Source organism: Octodon degus, unplaced genomic scaffold (assembly GCF_000260255.1).
Source record: "Octodon degus isolate 3935 unplaced genomic scaffold, OctDeg1.0 scaffold00044, whole genome shotgun sequence".
In the NCBI taxonomy this organism is placed as follows: Eukaryota; Metazoa; Chordata; class Mammalia; order Rodentia; family Octodontidae; genus Octodon; species Octodon degus.
The window spans coordinates 9,285,474-9,309,743 of NW_004524620.1; the positions used below are offsets into that span (position 1 = coordinate 9,285,474).

A 24,270-nucleotide genomic window follows, 5' to 3' on the forward strand; every position below is an offset into this window, starting at 1 on the left:
TCTCTCTCTCTCTCTCTATTTATTTATTTTGGTGGTACCAGGGATTGAACTCAGGACCTTGTGTTTGCTGGGAAAACACTTTAGACTCTGTCTCAAAAAAAAAAGTTTTACTGAGGTATAATTTATACATTATAAAGTTCACCCATTTAAAATATATAGACTGATACATTTTTGACAAATATATAGGCAGTCCTGAATTAGAAACAAAATCAAGACATAGGACATTCCTAAACTGGGCATGGTGGTGTACACCTGGAACCCCAGCACTTCGAAGGCTAGGGCTGACCATCATGAGTTCAAGGACAGCTTGAGCTACATTGATCCTGTATCCAAAATAAAAAGGGTACAGACTGGGGCCACGGAGATAGCTCAGTGGAATAAGCGCTTCCCTGGCAAGTGCAAGGGCCTGAGTTCAATCCCCAGTTTGGCAAAAAAAAGAAAAAAAAAAGAAAAAAGAAAAAAAGGGTACAGACTGTCCAATCACCTCAAAACCTTTCCATGGCTGCTCTGTGATCATCCTTCTCCTCCAGCGTCCTCCTTTCTAGAAACCCATTCGCTATCGCCATGGTTTACCTTTTATAGAATTTCATGTAGATGAAACTCTTCTTTGCCTGAGCAAATTTCAAGATTCCTAAACAGGGGCCAGAGAGATGGCTCAGTAGAATAAGTGCTTCCCTGGCAAGCACAAGGGCCTGAGTTCAATTCTTGGTTCGGCCAAAAAAAAAAAGATTCCTAAACATCTTTTGGGGGATCAGTGGTCCTCTCTGTCTCGTGGATGGTAGTGCCAGACGAGAGGGAATTGTTCATCACATTTTGTGTGCATTTTTTTTAAATAGCACAACACATTAGTCATTTATCAGTTGGTGAACACTTTCATTATTTCCAATTTGGAACTACTGTATTTGCATATAAAATTTTAAATGGATAAATGTTTTTATTGCTCTCAAATAGATACTATTGAGCATGCTGGAATATATGATAAATGTATGTTAAAGACAGGTATAATTCAGAGTATAGTTATTTCCTATCCTTAGCAAAAATTAGTACTGTCACTCACTTGTTTGTATTATACAAAGCATTCCATTGCTTTGTAATGTTAGCTTATCCTAGTTTTAATTTGTATTTCTGTAATGAATAATTTTTGTGTGTGATTTTACTAGTTTTTCAGTGTTGCGTGGTGAACTGTCTGTTCTTATCTATTGCCTACTTTTAATGAAACCTCTTATTGTATTTTTTTCCCTCTTATTGTATTATTGAATTGGATACAAGTATTTTACGAGATCCAAATTTGTTTTGAGAGAAGTTCTCACTCTGTAGCTCAGGCTGTCCTCAAAGCAGCTATGTCACCGAGCATGGTGACATGCCCCTATGCACCTGCACTCTATGAGGCTGAGCAGGGATTGCGAGAGCAAGCCCAGCCCCAGCAGCTTAGCAACTCAGTGAGAACTTGCCTCAAAATAAATAAGTAAATAAATACATGAGTAAAAATAAAAGGGCTGGGCTTGTAGCCCAGTGCAAAGCCAGCCCGGACCGGAATACTGGTTCTCTGAAGCCTAGGCTGGCCTCGGACTTGCAACCTTTCTGCCTTAGCCTCCCAGACACCCGGATTACAGGCGTGTGCCACTATGACCAGCTACGAAATAAAGTTTTCAAATATCTTCTCTGTGTGATTTAGTGTTTTCTGAAGAGATCTTTACAAAAGCACACTTTTTAAAATTTTGATAAATTCCAACTTATTTTCTTCTACAATTCATAATTTGTCTTACTATGGTTCATCGTCTCCTAATTCAACATCACAAAGCATCTGTGCTTAGCTTGCCAATGCTGTCATTTTAGCGTGGATGTTTGCCGCTAAGGTGGACCTCAAGTTGATTTTTTGCAAACAGTGTAAAGTAAGGATCATGACTATTTTTTATATGTACATATTTTTATGTTAGGTTAGGCAAAGTTTTCATAAAAAAAAATAGGGGGTTTGTTATGGGTTCGCAACATAGAAACCAGACTTGAGTTCAAATTATTATTTTTTTTTTTATTTTTTTATTTGTTATTTTTTATTTTTATTTTTTGCCAAACCGGGGATTGAACTCAGGCCCTTGGTGCTTATTCTACTGAGCCATCTCTAGGGTTCCCCAAATTAAAATTTAAATATGAGCCTTTTAATTACTGGCCCAGGCCCAGGACCGCTTGACCATACTCACCCAGGAGAGGACAAACAGCCAAGAGCCTCAGAAGTATAGAGGTTTTAAAGGTAGAAACTGCATCCTATTTGGCAAATTTGTTATTTAACATAGAACAGTACCTTTCGGGACAGCGTGACCATTACTCAGTATACATTTTTTCTGGGAGCATTGTTTCCTGGGAACTCTCAGTCTATTGATGATTTATCAATGGGACACCAAGCCTCCTTGCAGTCTTACAAGGAAGCAAGGTCACAGAAAGTTGAGTAATTTTTTACATTTAGTTTCACATTAACTCATCATATTACTTTTATAATAACCCTTCACAGGGTTAGACTCAGTGCCCTAACACGGAGCTACATCCTCAGCCCTTTTGCTTGGAATGATTCCAGGATTCTTTTTTTTTTTGGTACTAGGGATCACACTCAGGACCTTGCACTTGCCAGACAGGAGCGTATTCTACTGAACTATCTTCCTTCCCCCCTCAGTCTTTTTTATTGTTGGTTTGTTTGTTTTTCTGAGACAGGGTCTCATTAAGTAGCTAAATTGACCAGACTGGACTTGAACTTGTGATTCTCTTGTTTCAGCCTCCCAGAGTCCTGGAATTATAGGTATGTGCCTTCATGCCTAATGATAGTAGCTTTCTTTATCGATTCTTCAGGAATTCCCATGGAGAGTCATGTTTGTGGCACTGTTTCTGTGTCTCTTCCATCTTTGTATCTTCTGTTCCTTTTCCTAAACTAGCTAAGACCTTCCATACACACAACACAACATTGGTAGGTGTGGTTATACTTGCCTTCTCATGTTATAAAGGAAAGCATTCAATCTTTCATCATTAAATATAAAGCTAGATATAATTTTATAGATGTTCTTGATCGGATTGAGGTAATTATTTTTTGTGGTCTGATGAAATTTTTACAATAACTTTAATTTCATGAATGTTTTTTCTATACCTATTAAGATTTAACTTTTCCTCCTTTATTCTGGATAAATTACCCTTACTGTCATACGTGGCTTCCAAAACCACTTATTCGTGTGAAGCTAAATGTCAAAGTCTAAAACACTCAGAACCGTGTTCCAAAGAAACAGGTCTTTTATTCTTTTTTGTTTGCTTAATCCCCAAGTACTAGAAATACTGTTGGAAGAAACTATGTGCCCAGGCCAAGCTCAGTAGAGAAGAAACTCCCTGGATCATTCATTTTTACACAAGGGGAACTCTTCTCAAAGAAATGATACTTGTCCCAATCCAGGGAATGGGTAAGATTTTGTAATAAGAAAATGATCTTCCCTTTCCATGTTTGGTGCTGATGTGCAAGTTGGGGAAGGAGCTAATTCCAGACACCACAGTGGCTTACACTAAAAAGCCCCCTCAGTTCAGCCACCTCAGTTCACGGTGTCTTGTGCCCTGTGAGGAGGGGTACCATGAGGAGGAGTGTGGGCTGCACGCTTAAGGGAGAGAACACAGGATGCCTCGATGAGTAAGGAGCTAAGACACTGGGACCACACCTGCAGGAGTGCTGCGGCCTGGATCTGGAACACCCCCACGTGCGCTCACCTTCCAGCTTGCCGCTGTCGGAGGGTGGTGGGGTCTTTAAAAGTTGGAGCCAGTTTGAAAGACCTCAGAATTAGGGGTGTGCCCCTGAAGGAGACTGAGGGAAGTCGGTCTCTTGTGATCTCTTTCCCTCTCTTCTTCGTTCCTCAGCACCATGAGAGCAACAAGTAGCTTCCTGCATCACATGCTCCCACTATGACATCCCCCGTCTCCACACGTCCAACAGCAACAGGGCCCACCAGCCACAGAACAGGTGGTGGATTGCTAACTGGTGGTCAGCTTGTTACACCCAGCTGAAGTGAACCAGCATGGTGCTGGGTGTGGGAGGCCCACCTGAGAATAGTTGGCAGCAGTGTAAGAGGCAGAACTGGAGAAGAAGAGAGGCTGTTAGGGAAGCTGTTGGGAGAAGCTGCTGGAGCTGTTGGCTCTCTTGGGCAGTTCTCCTGGGGGACCTTGTCATGCTGGCTTTCCTGACGACCTTGACTGTTCTTGCCGGAGGAGGAGCGCAGCACCTTTGTTGTTGCTGAGAATGCCTGCAGTTCATTTTGGCCTCATCTTGCATCCTGGCTCCAGCAGGGAAGATGGTGCACTGCTCAGCCTCTTGGAGAAGCTTGGGACATTCATGTCCTGATGGGAACTCAGCTCTCTTCATCACCAGAGGAGCCTGGGACCTCACCATTGCTGAGGACGGCTGGGGTACTGTTGGAGGGGCGTTCTGGTCCTTCCTGGCTCCACTGTAGATCCCTCAGCCTGCTGGCACAGATCCTTGATCCTGCTTGCACAGACTTTACAGCTTCCACCACCTACCTTTGGGTCTTTCCAGTGCAAATCCATGAAACAGGCCTGCGTGAGACATTGTCATGGGCTCCAGGCCTCTAAGTGGAGTTATGGGAGGCATTGTCACGAGCTCTAGGTCTTCGGCTGGACTCATGCAGGACATTGCAGTGGGATCCAGGCCCTCAGCTGGATTCTTTGCTCTTTAATGTGTGCACAAATTTCCTGCACTCTTTGTATGACTCTTTGGTAGTTCATTATGAAATAATCTTATAAAATGTATCCTGTATTGTATTGTTCATCTTGCAAGACCCCAAACCATGACAGAATGAGACCTCCATATGTGTGAGCTACAATAAACTTTTCCCCTCTTTAAGTTGATTATGTCAGGTATTTCATTAGAATAATGCACACCTAACACGAGTTGCACAGAGGTATTACAAGCACAGTAAGCGTAACACTGAAGAGAAAGATTTTGAGACCTGAATCACCCCTGAGATCGGCCATCTGATCAAGCTTAGTCAACACCAGGTGCTTTCCTTTGGCGTGCAACCCTCATCACGGGCCGCAAGGACCCCTCCTCTCGAGACATTAAGTGGAGATTTACTGCCAAGTTACCATGGGAGTATATAAGACACAGCAAAAGAAAAAGAGGAGAAAATATAAATTCAGAACTTGTTATCAAAGAGAATATGACCTCTTTCTCTAACCCACACTGGGAAAGCAAAATGAGTCAGTACACACCTGCAGCCTTTCCTATCCAGATCTGCTTCACTTTTTTTTTTTTTCCTTGTCTGAACTGCAGTTCTCAAGGCCAGATTATATGCCACCTTTTTTTCCCCCCACAACAAAATGGTCTTTTATTTATACTTTTGCAAAGTTAGTAACATGTAACAAGGTTACCTGGTGACCAATAGCTGACCTTAACCAGACAGGAATGGGTGGTGGATTGTTAACTGGTGGTCAACTTGTTACACCCAGCTGAAGTGAACCAGCATGGTGCTGGGTGTGGGAGGCCCCCCTGAGAATAGTTGGCAGCAGTGTAAGAGACAGAACTGGAGGAGAGTCTGTTGGGGAAGCTGTTGGGAGCTGCTGGCTCTCTTGGGCAGTTCTCCTGGGGGACCTTGTCATGCTGGCTTTCCTGACAACCTTGGCTGTTCGTATTGGAGGAGGAGCGCAGGACCTCAGGACTGAGGTAGCTTGTTTGCTTTAGGCCCCGAGGCCTGCTCCCCTGAACACACATTTAATCAATTTCCTAGCTTCCATGGCTCCCAATATATCCCTGCTTTCTGCAAAAGTGGATAGAACTACTCAAATGCACATAATGTTCTCTATGTTTGTTTGTTTGTTTGTTTAAACTGGGAAGAAAAGTATGTATTTAGAATTAGCCAGCTGGGCTCAGTTTAGATGATCTCCATTTTGTTGGCAACATCCAGTGCATCATAATTGGGAGCCAGTTGAACATATGCCTTCTTCTCTCCATCAGGCCTGATTAGGGTACTGATCTTGGCAGCATCAACGTCATACAGCTTCTTTACAGCTTGTTTGATTTGGTGCTTATTGGCTTGGACATCCACAATGAACACAAGTGTGTTGCTGTCCTCGATCTTTTTCACGGCTGCCTCTGTGGTCAGGGGGAACTTGATGATGGCATGGTGGTCAAGCTTGTTTCTCCTGGGGGCGCTCTTCCAAGGGTATCTGGGCTGCCTCCAGAGCCACAGTGTCTTGGGACGGTGGAAGGTGGATGACATTTGTATCTTCTTCTTTTTGTGGCTGTGGATACCTTTCAGCTCGGCCTTCTTGGCCTTCAAAGCTATTGCTTTGGCTGCAGCTTTGGGAGGGACAGGGCCTTCCTTCTTTGCCTTTGGTGCCATCTTGGTAAAAAGGCCTCTCTATATTGAAGTTGAAAATTGCTATGAACTTTTCTACTACTAATAAAAATACCCACAATAGCTATTGAATCAAAGATGATGCCATTGTATACCACATTGTAAGCAGGCTTTTTGTGTGTGTGTGTGTGTGTGTGTGGCTGGCTTAGCCCACCTTAGAGGGCAGGGCTGGTGTGGCATGTGGTGCCAGGGATTGAACTGCAGTCCCTGTGCTTGCCTAAGCAGGCACTTTAGTCTGCTGAGCTATGTCACCAGCCTGTATATCACATTGATTGCTCATCATTATCTGCCTAGGTATGTTATAAGTACAGCTGATGCCATCCTGATTGTAATTTATCTTTCCCCACCCTATGCATGTTCCCTATTTTTAGCTACTAGTTTTAGTCTCATTTTCTGGCTCTGTTTCTGTTTTCCATCTATCAGATCTTTCCAGCCAAGTATAAGCACTGCCCCCACCTACAGTCTTAAAAAATCATGTTGGCTATGTTGTCACTGGGGTGTGGGTGGTACCTGAATGAACCAAGTCAGAGAAGTTAGGGTATGAGCTTAGGAGCAAACTAAAGCATCAGCTCACTGAGAGAAATGAATCCAGTGGTCTGGTATTATGGTAGGAAGACTCAGGCCTCGAATGCTGCTGGCTAATATGCAAACAGGAGCAAGGTCCAGAGTGTCTTTACGCTGGGAAGAGGCAGCGCACTGGCAAGTCCCAAAAGAAAGACACACTCCACCAGGTAGAGGTGAAGAGAGGGCAGATCAGGGAGTTGGAGGAGGGTGACAACTGGCACAAGCTACCTAGCCACGGGGAACACAGCATCTTGGTCTGCTTCCTGTTGCTACAACAATGCAAGAGTGAAGGTAACAAGTGAAGGAAATGGCTTTCTCATATTTCTGGAGGTTAGGAAGCCCAGTGTCGAGGGCTTTCGTGTGTGTCATCCACAATAGAAATGGGACTCGTGCTGGTTGATTGATTGTGCCAGTTTGAGTAAGAAACACCCGACTAGATTGGCTTGGCATAGCTCCGGATGTGGAGAGCCAACCAGCAGAGGACTGCTACCAGGAGGGCAGAAAAGGGAAGCAAAACATGAGAAAGCTGCTTCTGTTGTTTTACAGGAGATTCTGCTGGGACTTCACCTTCACTCTGGACTGGGTGTCCTGGTTCCAGCACGGGCCCACAGCCTTCATCGCAGCCCCTTTGACTTCCTGATGTGGACTCACATTGAGCTCCAGGACTTCACCTGGATCCTTGGGACCCCCAGTGCACAGATGGCCCTTTTGCAGCCCTCCACACCTGCCTCTGTGGGCCGCCATTGTGAACCAGTCTTGTAGGTGATCTACTGGGATAGCGTGTAGTAAACCTGTTTCTCTAGTAAGCACTGGATGATGTAGGAAAAGCGAGAGCGCCTGGGCACCAAGCGAGCCCGAGGGGCCAAGTCCACGCTCACAATAACTGAGCTGCTCCCCCAGTACAGCCTCTGGCGCGAAGGCAGACCCTCACACCTCACTGCCTCTCCTCACCTCCCAACACAGCGGTGCTGGGACTGAGCTGCCAACACATGGACTTCAGGGGACACACTCAAGCTATAGCTAGCAACTGGCATCTGTGAGGATTTAGTTGTTAAGGAAGTGAAGCCACGCCTCCAAACCTAGTGAGGCCTACTTTTTTGTGCGCTGATTCTCAGGGTATCTATGCTGTTCTAGACGTTTCCTGAAGATCTCCTTCTGGGTTCTCAGCAATCTGTATCCACATATGCACAAAGGGAAGGTGCATGCATGTGATTTCCTTTCTTTATAGTACTTAAGATAATGATAGTGATTAATATCTTTTGGTATGAAAGTAATTAATATTGTCCATTCAAAATTATCTCCATGGGGAATTATGTGTTCAATTAAGCAATAGGATTATTTGGGATTGGGGCCTGGCTCCGCCCACCCTGGGGGCAGGGCTAGTGTGGCACGTGGTGCCAGGAATTGAACCACAGCCTCTGCGCACTTGCCTATGCTTGTCTAAGCTTACATAAACAGGACCTTTTGGCCCCTGAGCTATCTCACCAGCCCCAAGTAATACTATTATTGTTAGAACTATTTTGAAATTTCTGTAATAGAGTTGTCCACAGAGATTTGTTGGGTTTTGCTTTAATTGTAAAGGGTTTTTTTCTGTATTTAGGGCAAGGTCTACAGGGTCTAACTACGTAGATCAGACTCGTAATTATTCTCCTGTTTTCAGCCTCCCAAGTGCTGGGATTACTGGTGCGCACCACCACCCCAGTCTCAATTGCCATCTCAGTGCACCCCAGAGGTGGGGCCGGCACAGCATGCGGGGAATTGAACCTGGCCGCTGCACTCTGTTGAAGCAGGTGCTTTAGTCTGCTGAGCTATCAGGCCGGGCCCCTGTAAACTTTTTACTTAATCAAAATTTTTATATTTTTGAAATAAATCTCAAATTATTAAGGTTAAAGTCTAGAGGGAAATGAAGGATGATCAAAATGTGTGATCCAGGGCTGGGGATGTGGCTCAGCAGCTAAGTGCCTACCTAGCAAGCGTAAGGCCCTAAGCTCAATTCCTGGTATGAAAATGAAAATAGTAAAAGAAAAGGAAAAAAAAAAACAAAAACCACCAAGTGATCCACTTTTGTTCAAAAATGAAGGTGTGGGGCCGGGGAGATGGCTCAGTAGAATAAGCACTTTCCTGGCAAGCGCAAGGCCCTGAGTTCAATCCCCGGTTCTGCAAAAGAAAAAAAAAAAAAAGATTTTGGTGTGCTCAGCATGGCTGATGCAGGCCTGCGGTCCCATTTGAGGCCGAAGTCATTGGGTAAGTCGGAGCCTAGCCTGGGCCACAGGCTAGGTGGAAGGTCAGGGTGAGCTCTGGAGCTTTTTTGCTTTTTTTTTTTTTTTGGTGGAACCGGGGATTGAACTCAGATCCTTGCGTTTGCCAGTCAAACGCTTATCCTACTGAGCCATCTCCCTGGCCTCAACAGATTTTTAAGATTGTGACTACAAAGCATTTGATAACAAAGCCAAACAAATTCAGGAGGAAGATAACAAAAGAGTAAAAAGCATATACTTCCACTAGTTCCAGATTTGTGTATTGTCCCTGGCTAAATCACTTCTCATTGTAAGTAGCCACGCAGGGCAGTGAGTGCATGGGAAATACGTCTTGCAGCTGGGAGTCTAGTGGTAGGGCACTCGCCTAGCATGCCCAAGGCCTTAAGTTTGAAACCAGAACCACTACCAAAAAAAGAGGTGTGCGTTGGAGTCAAGAAAATCCAAAATCAGCTCCTACTCTCACCACTTGCTCCTTGAGTAATGATGTACAAATGCACATCCTTAAAATGGAAATAATGTTTGCATCCAGTTCCTAGAATTCTCTGGAAGAATTAATGTGTGTTACCGCACACCTAGATACATTCCATGGACCAACCATGTCTACCTTCAGTGAATGAATTCAGTTTACGAGGAACTTGGTCTCTGTCTTTCATTTTCATTGCACCCCCCAGAAGCAAGCAGAAGACTCCTTCACACCCTACGCGTATAGCAGGCAAAGCCAGGGAAATGAACTTCCTTTCTCCAGTAGAATGCTTTTCTTCTCAGATATTGCTATGACAGCTTGTCCAAACTCATTTACATTGGGCTCACATGTTGGAATTCCGATAGATACATGTGAAAACAATGCTCTCATTACCAAAATTGCCGTCAGAGAAACTCAGCACTTTAAAATTGGATACCATATACTTCCACTCTTACAAAGGGCTTTTCCCCAGCTTCGTGAGCCCTGGGGAAAATGTTGCTGAGTCTTCCGCCTCCCCACTTCTCTCTCATCCTTCTACTTCCAAATTTCTGTTGTTTTTTTAATTACTTACCTTTCTCTGCAGTATTAGGGATTAAACCCAGGGCCTTCACACTAAGCTACACCGCCAGCCCTCTCTGCTTTTATTTTGAGATAGGGACTCCCTAAGTGGCACAGGCTACGCTTGAACTTACCATCTTCCTGCGCCGACCTTCCAGAATGCTAGGACTACAAGGTATGGAAAACACTATGCTGGCTTTTGTTTCTGGTTTTTGGTGGTTTTTTTTTTTTCGAGGGCTTGAGCCCAGAGCTTCAAGCATGTTAACTAAGTTCTCTACCACAGCAAATTTCTGTTAATTTCAAGTGCATAAAAGTCTGTTTCATTTTTTAGCTATAAATGTCTTTTCTGATATACACTTATTTTCCCAATAGTATATGTCACTTCTCAGCTATTGCTATGACAGCTTTTATCAAACTCATTTACATTTGGCTTACATACTGGAATTCTGGATACTTCATTTGAAAACAGTGTTCCCATTACCAAAAGTGGTGGGAGGGGGCTTTTCAAAATCAGCTCTATACATCTAAGAGGCAGAGAATATGCATTAAGTTTACCTGCAAAGGGGCTGGCGAGATGGCTCAGTGGTCTAAAGCACCTACTTAGAACAAGCTTAGCAAAGCACAGGGACTGCGGTTCAATCCCCCAGCACCACATGCCGGCCAGCCCCGCCCCCTGGTGGGCTGAGCTGGTCACACACACACACACACACACACAAATAAGTAAATAAGTTTACCCACAAAACCATATAGGTAAGTTCAAAGTTTCCTTGGGAATGTCACCTCATGCTGATGTGGCCCTCAATTCCATTTTATTTGGTTATATACTATGTGAAAAAATTAGCAAAAGACTGGAGAAGAAAGTCAAGGATACTGGCATATTTTTGTGGTAGCTAACAAAATATGGCATCAAATTAAATTTCTCTAAAGCAGAAGAAGTCTCTAATTGCCTCGGGGGCTGTGAAATCAGAGATAAGGCGTTTTTAGAGCAGTGGAAGAGCCGAGCGGGCAACTACTTCAGGCCCGCCCCCGGGGATGGCAGACGGAGCCATCCCCTGATTATTAGCCTCACTGAGCCTGATGTCGCATTTGTAGGACTCCAAGGGCCTTGTACAGCCTGTGACATCATGGCTGGGATGATGTCGCTATCAGGACAGGCACCATCGAGCTGGAGGCGTCGTGCAGTGGTAGAGTGTCTGTCCAGCGTGCATGAGGCCTGGCTCAAGCCCCAGGGCTGTGATACACACGTGGGTCCAGTGTGCATGACCCAAGGGACCCTCACAGGTGACATGAAGGAAGAGCTATGAGCACTGGCATCTCGGAGAGTTTTAAGTGACTTTACTCTCCTTGGTATAAATTGACTCACCTATAAAAAGAGGTGTGCTTCCAGAGGACGCTTATAGAGGTGGGACGTATTTATGGAGGTAGAACAGGAGGGCAGTTGTAGCCAAACTCATTAAGCTTAACCATTAGGTATGTATAGCATTTGTCTATGCTGGAGATCAAACCTAAGGCCCCACACATGCCAGCCCTCCAGCCCTATATGTCTTTTTATGACATAACTTTAATACTTTTTAATATTGACAATAGTATTTCAATTCGTCAATTATATTTCAGTAAAGTAGCTTACTTCTTGAGGGTGCTTTCTTCTCTCAGAGGGCTGGTTTGAGGATTGAAAATGCAGTAATGTACCCACGATGTCCCTTGCATGTCTGGAGTACTGTAATAAGCGCAAAAGGAAGGCTAGTCTCCCCCGCCCCCAGCTTCCTCAGTCACACCAGCGGGCTGCTAGATTCAAGGTCCGATGATGTCAGCTAGGAGCAAACGAACAAGCACCAAGAGCTGAGTGACCCGAAACACATGGGGGTTTAGTTGGCCCATTCTGTGAGGATTAAGGCACGCGTAGTCCTTCCTTAACAGTGGCAGCTGTCAGGCAAGTGCGGAGGAATGCCGAGTAGTTTGGCCCCGAGTTCTCAATCAAGGCAGGCGCACACAAGGCCAAGATTGTTTCCAGACCGAATATCCTTCTAAAAAAAATCTCCCAACTCATTCCCACAGAGCAGGTTCAGTCTTCTTCTCATTCCCAGGTCAGTCTTAGCCTTGTCCAGATGTGCTCAGATGACTCCAACTCCACATCTGGCTGCTGACCTCCCCCACATCTGTCACCCACATTTTGATGGCCGGGCTGTTGCTTGTCTTCCTGTCTCATCTCCTGCCCTACTGACCTGGTTTTTCTTTCCCCTGATTTCCTCGTTACTGGTTCACACTGTTTTGCCACCTGGTACCTCTAGAAGCCAAAAATCACTGTGGCTACCGGGCACCTACCAGCTGACTCCAAAGCCATGCCCATGTCATCCAATCTGCCCTTTAGCCACAGCTGGATGATCCAAGGGGATAGGGTGTGGACCCATCTGGTTGTTTTCTGAGAACTTTGAGGATTTAATCAGAGACAAAAAATGCAAGGACCAGAGTCATTTCTGTCAGTGTTCAAAGGAGAAGTCCAAGAGCTTTTCCTGCTTCTAAAGCGTGGCTCTGATGTCAGCTAGAGTCTTGAGATTTGACTATTCAGATCTTTGGTGATTCCATGCTTAGCATGCACAGGGCCTGACCTCAATACCCAGCACCAAGCACACAATAAATAGTAATAGAAGATCCATTTCTGTGCTTGCATTCTACAGGATCCCAAGCCTTATCCAGGACTCATCTGAGCTCAGTGTATCCCTTTCCTGGTCTAGACCCTCATCTGTCTCCTTAACCAGCCAGGCTGAGTAATAAAGCCCAGTGACACAGCTGTGCAGCTAACAGTGGCAGTTCCAATTTATCCACAAAACAGTAAGTCTTAGAACTTAGTTCACTTGTAGTAATCTTTTCATTGTACTCATTCATCCATCCATCTCTCCACATATTCGTTCATTCTCCCATCTGTCTTGAAAATCCACAGCATGCTAGCCTTGGCCCATGGTCCTGGGGTTACAGAATTGTAGCAGACAGCATCATTGCTTTTCAACAACACAGACTGATGGAGGACACTACCACATTGACAAGTAATCTCGGTAGAAAGGGCTAAACGTTATAATGGAGGTACCGATATGGGCAAAGGGACACAGAGGCAGGAGCAAGTAACTGTGCTCAGAAAGGAGACCAGGAGGTCATCAAGGAGCAACTGATGTTTAAAGTGAGTGTGGGAGAGTGAGATAAGAGTTTACCACGGAAAGAAAGGTAGGACTGCTGCCAGAGCTGGCCTTGGGGCTCACACCCATAGTCGTAGAACCGTGGGAGGCCCTGGCAGGAGGAACGCAAGTTCAAGCCCAGCCACACTGTGGGACCTGTTGACATGGTTAATGCACTTCCTGGCTCCATCTTAGAAGTCACTTAAGCTCTGGGTGAGCTCACTCCTTACCCCTCCCACTTAGTTCAACCATAAAACCCATCATGGAGGAGCAGGTAGTTAACTGCAAAAACAAACAGGACAGCTGCAGGGTAAACTAAGACTTAACCATATCCTGCTTGACTAACAAACCCCTGGGAAACAGCTCTTGTGACATTCTTGAAAAATTCCAGAGGTAAAAATAATGAAGTTGCCATGGTTACCTGCAAATGTATAAGAACCCAGTGCAAAACTCTCAGGGCCCGCCCTCCTGACTGGCGACAGACAGCGGAGTGGCTTCCACCAACTGGCTAAATAAAATTTGTTTATCTCTCCTTGGCCTCTGTAGCTGGATCTTTGTGCTCTGTTTTTTGCAGCAACATTATTTCAAATTTCAAATTTTTAAAAATTGCTAATGTTTTTTGGTCTTTTTCATGTTTGTAGTACACAATTATTACATTCATCATGCGGAACTTGTACATGTATGTAACATACCTTAACTCTCCTAAAAGGATAAAATGTAAGCCTGTGTGAAGGTCCTGGGTTTAATCCCCAGAACTGAAGAAAGAGAGAGAGAGAGAGAGAGAGAGAGAGAGAGAGAGAGAGAGAGAGAGAGAGACTACAAGAATGTTAACTATTAAACCTAACAATCACACTATTTTGATTTAGCTTTATAATGATTTGTACATGTAAAAAATAACTATATATAAGATTAAACATTGCAGCTTTGTGAGAGTAACAAATTGAAACCAATACAGACACAAATGAATAGGGCACGGGCTGGACACACACAGTACATCCACTTGATGGAAGACAATGAAACTGTTAAAAAATGAAGGCAACTATTTACAAATATGAAAGATCTTTTAAGACATAAAGCCAAGTTAATAAAAGGAAGGTTTAGAACAATACTGGCATTTGTTTTAAACATATATATGTATGTATGTCTGCATATATATAGTCATATATGTATGTATATAAATTCATATTATGTTAAAAAGTCAAATGATTATTTCCATGCAATAAATTAGTTATTGGGGTAGTGAAAACTGCAAAGACAATGAAAGAGTAGAAGTGAGACAATTTGCACAATACTTTTTAAAACTTTTGACTATACATAAATATTATTTATTGAAAATTGTTTTCAGGGTCAGAGAGATAGCTTGGTGGTCTAAGCCCCTGCCGGCAAGTACAAGAACCTGAGTTCAATCCCTGGTACCGCATGCTGTGCCGGCCCTGTGTCCAGCGAACCACTGAAACCAGGCGTTGTGGTACACATCTATAGTCCCATCACTGGGGAGGCTGAGACAGAGACTCCGAGCTGCGTAGCAAGACAGAAAAAAACCAAACAAGCAGTTTTCAAAGAATACATTGCAAAGAAACACTGGGGCAGGTGGGGATAATAAGAAACACCAAAGTTAGACATGGGGCTCAAAGACAACAGTGTTCTTGAGTGCTCTTTGAGTCAGAAACTTGTTGGTAAAAGAAAATAAGGAAAGAATGTTTTGCCCCGTCATATGTGGGTAGCGATGCTCTGGTAGCTGGCTGCCCTCAGCAATGATGTGAAGTGAGAAGAGGAACCTTTAAAAACACAGGCACAGCAACACCTTACACAGCAGCACCCAAGAAATGAAACACCTAGGAATCGATCTAACAAAAGAAGGGAAAGAGCTTTACATTGAAGACTATGTAATTCTGACAAAGAAGATCAAAGAGGATATCAGAAAAATGGAAAGATGTTCTTTGTTCTTGGGTAGAAAGAACCAATACAGTGAAAATGGCCATACTTCCAAAGCTGTTTATATTCATGTAATATAATCGTGATCAAAATACCTATAGTATACCTCACAGAATTAGAAAAAGAGGCTGGGTATAGTGGCACATGCTTATAATCTCTGCACTTGGGAGGATAAAGCAGGAAGATTGCTGTGAATTTGAGGCCAGCCTTGACTACAAAGTGAGTTCAAGGCCAGCCTGAACTACATAACAAAACCATGTCACAAAAAGACAGAGACAGAGACAGAGAAATTTGAAATCATAATCCAAAGCTACTATGATAAAAACAGCATGGTGCTGGCAAATAAATAAATAGACCTAAGAATCAAAGTAATAGACTAGAAGATGCAGAAATAACTTCAATCACATTCATCCACCTTATCTTTGACAAAGGAGCCAAATACCTCCACTGGAAGAAAGACAGCCTCTTTAATAGGTGATGCTGGGAAAACTGGCTTTCCACATGCCAAAGATTAAAACTAGACCCATGTATCTCACCATATTAATCTAAAACCTAAATGAATCAAAGATCTCAGTATTAAAACAGAAACACTAAATCTTCTGGAAGACAGAATAAGTGGAACTCTTGAAGACTTAAAGTCTTGAAGACTTTATGAACAAAATCCCAATTTGACAGGAACTATCACAGAGACTCAATAGCTGGGATCTCATTAAAATGATTTTGCACAGCAAGAGAAACCAGCAACAGAGTGAAGAGGCAACCCACAGTGTGAGGAAAGGAAATTTTGCCAGCTGTTCTTCAAACAAAGGGCTAACATCTAGAATATATAAAGAACTCACACACACAAAATAATCTGACCCTCCAAACTCAAAGAATCAATCCAAAAATGATCGAAATGAACAGATACTTCTCAGATGAAGGAGAAACAGCAATTGTGGTGACCTGCTGACTGGTGGTCAAGCTGGAGCTGCTGCTTCTCCTGGGGCTGTTGGCTCTCTTGGAGGAGGTCTTACACTGGCTTTCCTGATGACCTTGTCTGTTCCCATCATTGAAGGAGCTCAGGACCTCATTGTCACTAAGGGTAGCCGCAGTTCACTTTGGGAAAACTCTGCTCCTCACTTGGAGCATCACCTCCTGGCCCCAGAAGAGAAGATGGTGCACCACTCAGTGTCCTGGAGAAGCTTGTCCCATTGGCTTTCCTGACGGGGACTCAGCTGTCCTCATCGCTGGTGGAGCTCAGGACCTCACTGTCACTGAGGATGGCTGTGGTGCTTCTTGGGGGAGCTCTTGTGCTTACTTTGCGTGTCACTTCCCGCTTCAGTGCAAATCCCTCAGCCTGTTGGCACATGTCATTCATCCCACTGGAGCTAATTTTCTAGTTTCTGCCACCTTTGGGCCTTCCCCATGAAACAGGCCTGAGTGGGACACTGTGGTGGGCTATGGGCCTCCAAATGTGCGCCTGGGAGGCACTGTTTTTTGTTTCTTTGTTTTCATTTTATGTATTTGGTGCAGGTTCTCAGTATGCAGCTCAGACTCCTAGTGATCCTCCTGTTTCCAGCCTCCCCAGTGCTGGGGTTACAGGTATGCACCACCATACCTGGACTTGGTTTCCAGCTCAGCACACCCCAGGGGCAGGGCTAGTGCAGCATGCAGGACCAGGGATGGAACCTGGTCCCTTGGGCTTGCCAAAGCAGGCACTTAGTCCGCTGAGCTATCTTGCTAGCCCCTGGGAGGCATTGTTATGAGTTCTAGGTTTTCAGCTGGACTCCCATAGGACATTGTATGGGATCCAAGCCCTCAGCTGGACTCTTTGGTCTTTAGTGTATGGGTAGAGTTCCTGCACTCTTTGTACATGACTCTTTGGATGACTATTATTATTTTATGTATTTAGTACAGCGGCTACAGGATCTCACCACGCGGACCAGTCTCATAGTGATCCTCCTGCTTTAAGCCTCCCAAGCGCTGGCATTACAGGTGCGCGCCACCATGCCCGGTCTGGGATGACTATTATAAAATAATCTCATAGTTAAGTGTCCTGTATTACCCTGCCCCCCCTTGCAAAACCCCAAGCTACAACAAACAGCACATAAATATATGAAACATATGCAGCATCACTAGTCGTTTGTGAGTTTCAAATTAAAACAATGATGAGATTTCATTTCACTCCAGCAAGAATGGCTATCATCAAGAAATCAACCAATAGCAAATGCCAGTGGATTTATGGAGAAAAAGGAAACTTTCTTCACTGTTGTTTGGAGTGCAGACTGGTGAAACCACTGTAAAAATCAATGTGGCAATTCCTCTAAAACTAAATAAATCTGGAAGTTTCATCTGACCCAGATAGTCCCCTTCTTGGTATCTCCTGAAAGCACTAAAAGCATCATACCACACTGATATATGTGAACTCGTGTTTACAGCAGCATGATTTGTAATAGCTAAATCTTGGAAACAGCTCAACTGCCCATCAACCAAGGAATAGATAAAGACATGTTTTGGGTTTTTTAAGTACAGTGGAGCACTTTGCCATAAAGAATAAGCTTAAGACATTTGGAGCTAAACAGATGCAACTTGAGAAAATACTCTCTTTTTGGTGCCAGGGGGCAGGCCCGGGACCTTGCGTTTGCCTGGCAGGCGCTGATCCTTATATTCCCGGCCCAAGAAGCTACTCTTAAGTGAAATAAATCAGACACACATGTTTCAATATTACATTATTTCTCTGGTGTGAAAAACCGAATGTGAAATAAGGACCAAAATGTATAACAGATATTGGGAAACGGGAAGAAAATGTTCAAGTGGGGAGGAGAACACAGGAGAAGGAAAAGAAGCGCAGCAGGAGAGAAAAGAGAATAGAAGGAAAAAATAGGAACAAAGCTTTTGTAAGGAAAAGGGAGAAGAGCTGTTGGAGGGAGGGGGATGGGAGAAAAGAATAAGCAAGATCTATCAGGCACAGACACAAGCTCCCTATTTAATGAAGTGGTTTTTTGTTTGTTTGTGTTTTTTTTTTTTTTTTTCTCGGAATGCCTTCAAGGCATGACTGGCTGGCTTGTGTTGTGGGGATCGAACCACAGCAACCTGAGCCTCACGGCTTTGTTGAAGCAGTCACTTAATAGAACTGAGCTAAGGGGCAGGCCCCCGTCCTATTTAATGAATGTTATCATGATATATACCTAAAATGTATCCGTAAAATAAAGAAAAACATAGGTGCAAGTGGAGATCTATGGCTGGTAGGAAAAAAAGGGCAGAGAAATTTGCCCTGCGTGTGTCCGGGTCGAAGCCTTCTCACATAGGCGGGCTCCTTTCTTTTAAGCAACCTTCCTTCTGCCTTCTTTTTTTTTTTTTTTTTTTTTTTTGGCAGAACTGGGGATTGAACTCAGGCCCCTGCACTTGCCAGGGAAGCGCTTATTCCACTAAGCCATCTCCCCAGCCCCCCTTCTGCCTTATTTCTGACAGGATATGACTACTTCTTTGGAATCACTAGGAGAAGCAGACAAACGCAACTGCTATCTTACTCCCGACGTCTACAACACGGCACCAGGCCTGGTGACTCATGAATGGCAGAAGTTTATGTCTCTTCGTTTTGTAGGCTGAGAAGTGCACCATCAAGGTGCTAGCAGGTTTCATACCTGGTGAGGGCCTTCCGGAGACAGCACCATTTTGCTGTGTCTGTAGGTAGTACAAGGAAAGGAGGTAGTTCTCTGGAACTTGTTTTATAAGCATACTGTGATGGTTTCTGTCTAGGTCTCTCCCCAAAACCTCGTGCAATCACGGGGCTTTAAGGAATGGCTGGATCCTGGGCCACGTTAGTCCACTGATGAGTCTATAGCTAAATGTGATGTTGGTGCCGGGGAGATGGCGGGCAGATAGCTCAAGCAGAATAAGCACTTGCATAAAGTAAATGCGAGGTTGGAGGGAAAGCCTGGCTGGAGGAGGGGGGCCCAAAGGAGTGCCCTAGGAAGATTTGCTTTCCCTCCTCCCTAGATTGCGTTCTGCTTCTCCCCACGCAGATAAGCAAGCCACCTCCGCCATGCTGCCGGGGCTTGGGGTAGCACACTGCAGCTTGAAACCTCTGCGCCCTAACCAAAAGCGAACCTTTCCTCCTTCAAGTTCTAGGTGTTGGGTGTTTTGTCCCCGCGATGAGAGACCATCCAGGACAGCCCCCAATCCCTTTGATGAAGTCTCTGCTGTTGGTGTAATTACCTCCCCAAAGCCCCACTTTCTAAAGTCTCATTGTGCCTATGGCGGATGAATTTGGGAGGGACGCAAACAAAGCCCATAGCCACTGCACATCCTGCAGTCATTTTCCAGTTGAAGAAAAAGTCCTCTGAAATTTGGGGCTTTAGAAGCCTTCCTTGTAGGACCGGCGAGATAGCTCCATGGACTAAGCTCCAGCTTAGGTAAGCGCAGGGACCAAGGTACAATCCCTGATACCACATGCTGTGCCCCCTGTTGCACTGAGCTGCTCTGAGTCCACGCGTGGTGGCGCTCACCTGTAATCCCAGCGCTTGGGAGGCTGAGACAGGAGCATCACTACAAGTCCGAGCTGCGTAGCGAGACCCTGTGCAAATACAAGAAGAAGCTTCCTTGTAGAGAGTGGAAGACACGATATTTGGTGAAAGGTGTAGCTCAAAGGTACAGCACTTAGCTTGCATGCATGTGTCGCCCCGCTCAGCCACCACCCAGCAAAGCAAACAGAGAAACAAAGGAGAACGTACAAGCGGGAAAATCCTGGCTTTGCAGGGACAGGGTTGGTTTTGAGTTTGTTTTGCACGTTTTGTTTTTCATTCTTTTTTTAAATTTTTTTTGTTTATTTGTGTGTGTGTGTGTGTGTGTGGCCAGCTCAGCCCACCAGGGGGCGGGGCGGGCTGGCATGTGGTGCTGGGGATTGAACCGCGGTCCCTGTGCTTTCTTGCTAAGCATGTTCTAAGTAGGTGCTTTAGACCACTGAGCCACCTCACCAGCCCTGTTTTTCATTCTTCCAAGACTATGTATGCTCCCTGTAAAAGAAGAACAACAATCCCATTTTATGCATTCCATGCCATCGGATTATCTAAATTTTAATTGGACACTCATGAAAAACATTATTTATAGTAAAACCAGTATTCTTTAAATCAAAGCATCCTTGGGAACTATCACTAAATTCTCCATTTTAAAGTTCAAAAAATGCTTTAATATAAATTCAAGAAAGAAGGATCAGATGCATAGGGACTGTACCATTGTACTAAAACTCCCAAGAGGGCTGGGGAGATAGCTCAGCAGGCTAAGTGCCTGCCTGACTAGTGCAATGATCTGGGTTCGGTCCCCAGTACCACCTGCCACGCCAGCCCTGGAACCCTGGGTGTGCCATGCTGGTCCCCAAACGGTGCATGGTAATGCATGCCTGTAGTCCCAGCGCTGGAGAGGCTGAGACAGGAGGATCACTACAAGCCTGAGATGCACAGGGAGACCCTGTACAAAAAGAAAGAAAGAAAGAAAGAAAGAAAGAAAGAAAGAAAGAAAGAAAAAAGAAAGTAAGTTAGTCCACAAGAATGCATGAGTGGATGCTTCTCTGTCTATTGCTCCATCCCTTTTGGGTTGTTGCTATTTATTTATTTAGTTAGTTAGTTTTGTCTTTTTTTTTTTTTTTTGCAGAACCGGGGATTGAACTCAGGCCCTTGCACTTGCCAGGGAAGCGCTTATTCTATTGAGCCATCTCCCCGGTCCCGAGATTGTCTTTTGAGACAGGGTCTCACTATGTAGTTCAGGCTGGCCTTGAACTCACTTTATAGCCCAGGCTGGCTCAGACTGGCAGCGATCCTCCTGCCTCAGCCTTCCAAATTCTGAGATTACAGGTGTGCACCGCCACACCAGGCCAGTTTATTGCTATTTATAGGCAGAAAATAAAGGCCCTTGCTTCTCAGGTGACAAAATCTGGAAGGACATGAATGAGGAACAGCCCACAGCCATTTCTACTACATATATCACAACGTTTGGAGACTTTCCCAAAAAGTCATTTTACATTGTTGGCATTATAAGTCACTTTCAAAACTTAACACTATGATATTTACTTTCAAATTTATTTGCTTATTTTGAGATGAGGTTTTGCTATTTCAGGCCGAGTCTCACTAAATTGCCCAGACTGGCTTCGGATTTGTGAGTGGCCTGCCTCCGTGCCCACGCTGACAGCCAGGCATCGGCCACTATGGCTGCAGTCTAAGGGTCTCAAGGCAGGAGGAGCAGGCCCAGCAAGACCCTGAGAGGAGCAGAGGGAAGTGGCAGCAGACAGGGAGGGCTGGGAGGGACCTGCCGTAGACAGTACACCAGACACGCTGTTGGCCCGCCTACCTGCTACTAGGGTACTTCTCTTCTGGGGAAAGGGACAGCTTCACAAAGTCCCTTTGCAAAGGTGAAATTAATTTTAGACAGTAAAGAAGCCAAAAGCTTTTCTCTATATCTGCCTGTTCTCAGTCGCCTTCATTCAGCGTGACTTCGTTACCTGATCACGGTGTACTTTGGGTGATATTTAAGGGTCAGAGCTGGAACAAGTTTGTTACTGGACTGGGCCTGTTTGGCCTCCTGCACAGTGTACCAATCACCAGAAATTCAAATTTTGCAAGCGAGTTTATCTATATGGTAGCCAAACACGAGAAGATGGCCAGCCTCACGGAGGATAGAGCTCGCAATGTTTATGGGGTAGAGAGTGGGGCAGGTTTGGTGGAACACATTAACAATCCCAGCACTCAAGGAGGTTGAGACAGGAAGATTGCAAACTAGAGCCCAGGGCAGGCGAGATTGCTCAGGAAAAAAAAGAGCTTGCCTGGCAACTGCAGGGTCCTGAATTCAATCCCCAGTACCACATACACACACACACAAAAGAGCCCAGTCTGGGCAATTTAACAACTTAGTGACATTGTCTCAAGATAAAAAGTATAAGTAAGGGTTAGGGATATAGTCCAGTGTAAAGGTTCTGGGTTTAATTCCTAGTCCTACAAAAAGAGCAGAAAGAAAATGAATTATATGCTATTAAAATTATAATAAAAGGGCTGGCCAGATAGCTCAGCTGACTAAAGCGCCTGCTTAGGCAGGTGTAATGACCAGGGTTCGATCCTGGCACCAGACGCTGTGCTGGCCCCATCCCTGAGGTGCACTGAGACTGCAATTAAGACTGGGCATGGTGGTGCGTGCCTGTAATCCCAGCACCGGGGAGGCTGAAAACAGGAAGGTCACTGTGAGTCTGATCTGTGTAGTGAGACCCTGTAGACTACTAAATACATAAAGATAAGCAAATAGAATTATAATAAAATGAAAACTAAAACATACATAGCTATTTTTGTTGCTCAATTTGACACTGAGAAGGAAACTTGAATAAGCTCTCTAGCTTCCCTTGCTTTTAGTGACTTAATTTTTTTTTTTTTTTTTTTTGTTTTTGGGTTTGTTTGTTTTTTTTTTTTGAGACAAGGTATCATTATGTAGCCTACACTGGGCTCTCTTTTGAAAAATTCATCTTTTTGAAGTGGGATAGAAGAGATACAAATAGGTAGAAAGGAAATGTGAGTGCTAAAAAGGTTAATGTTATTTCAAAAAAGAAACAAGTATGTGCACAGTGGTAACAAGAGATGCCATAGGAGCGTCTCAAGAGTCAGCACATCCTCACCTAGTGCAGGCTTAAGGTATGAAAGTGTTGGAGCCGGGGAGGTGGCTCAGTGGAAGAAGGGCTTCCCTGGCAAGCGCAAGGGCCTGCGTTCAATCCCCGATTCTGAAAAAAAAAAAAAAAAAAAAGCATAAGCCCTTCATTTGAGAAGAGAGCCTTGGGAGCCCTGCTTAGCGAAGCTGGCTCCTAGGGATCCATGTCACCGAGTTCAGCTACCCAGGCACCCAGGGGCGGCTGCTGCCATGGCCCAAGGGGGCCTGGCCATGGCTTGCATTTGGACTTGGCATCTTCCACCAGACATTTGTTTTGCTGGCATTCAAAATGTGCAAGTTGTGGGGTGAAGGAAGTTTCCACCAAGATTTCAAAGGAAGGCCTCGGAGGCCAGGCAAGGAGCCCCTAAGCAGGCAGGGTGCAAAGCTGAGGGAGTGAAGCCGAAGTTGCAGCAGAAACCTCAGGAAACTGGAGATGCCCAGCATGTGGGACCTCTGCTGAGGAAAGCTGCAGTGCATGAGCAGGAGCAGAGCCAGTGCAAGGGAGGCCATGCTGCGAGTCATGGTGCTGCGAGTCACGAAGCTGCGAGTCATGGTGCTGCGAGTCATGCTCAGCCAGCCTGCAGTAGTGGGGCATGCAAGCCCCTGCGACGCATCTGACCACCATGTGTCGCTGACGCCGAGTACAGACTATAGGACTGAATGTTTGCCTTCTGGGGTTGCAGATTCCCTTTGCTCCATGTCTTCTCTATCCTTCTATCACTCCCCTTTGGAATGGGAAAATTTACCGTGTGTCATTGCTCTTGGAATTCTGTAACTTGGTTTTGGTTTTTATAGAGATTCACAGCTAAGAGACTTGGACTTGGATTTTTGAAACATGCTGAGAACTTTGGAACTTTGGAGAGCAAATAATTGTTTTCTTGTTGGTGAGCAGGATGGTTATAACAAGCTAGGCAGAATGATTAACTTGTTACTCAGTTTGTGTGAAGCTGTGTGTGGCTGGAGGAGGAGGGCTTGGCCGTGAAACTGGCAGTGGCCAGAGTGGAGGTGTTAAGCTTTCTGTTTCAGCTCCGTGGGCTCAGCAACCCCTTCTGGCACTGTGCTCCTGCCCTGTGTCCCAGCCTTGATGAACTCAGCAGCTTGGTCCCACCCCTTCTCTGCCACAGAGGCTGTCACATGACCTTGGACTGAATCCCCTGAGCCATGAACCAAATTAGACTTCTTCCCCTCTCCATTGTGTTGGGAGTGTTGGCTAGTGTTTCTCAGGGACCAGAAAGCTAAGTAACGCAAGAGGTACATATGCAAATGAGGTAACG

The 24,270-nt window shown here is 44.9% G+C and overlaps 1 protein-coding gene across 1 annotated transcript in view; it reads left to right on the plus strand.

Annotated features, from left to right (window-relative positions):
* Positions 1-24,270, plus strand: part of Snapc3 (small nuclear RNA activating complex polypeptide 3) — a 208,260-nt gene that overhangs the window by 132,303 nt on the left and 51,687 nt on the right. The window contains exon 2 of the mRNA XM_012514850.2: positions 7,555-7,714. Coding sequence (XP_012370304.1) covers positions 7,555-7,714 — 160 coding nt within the window. The remainder of the gene's footprint in view (positions 1-7,554; positions 7,715-24,270) is intronic.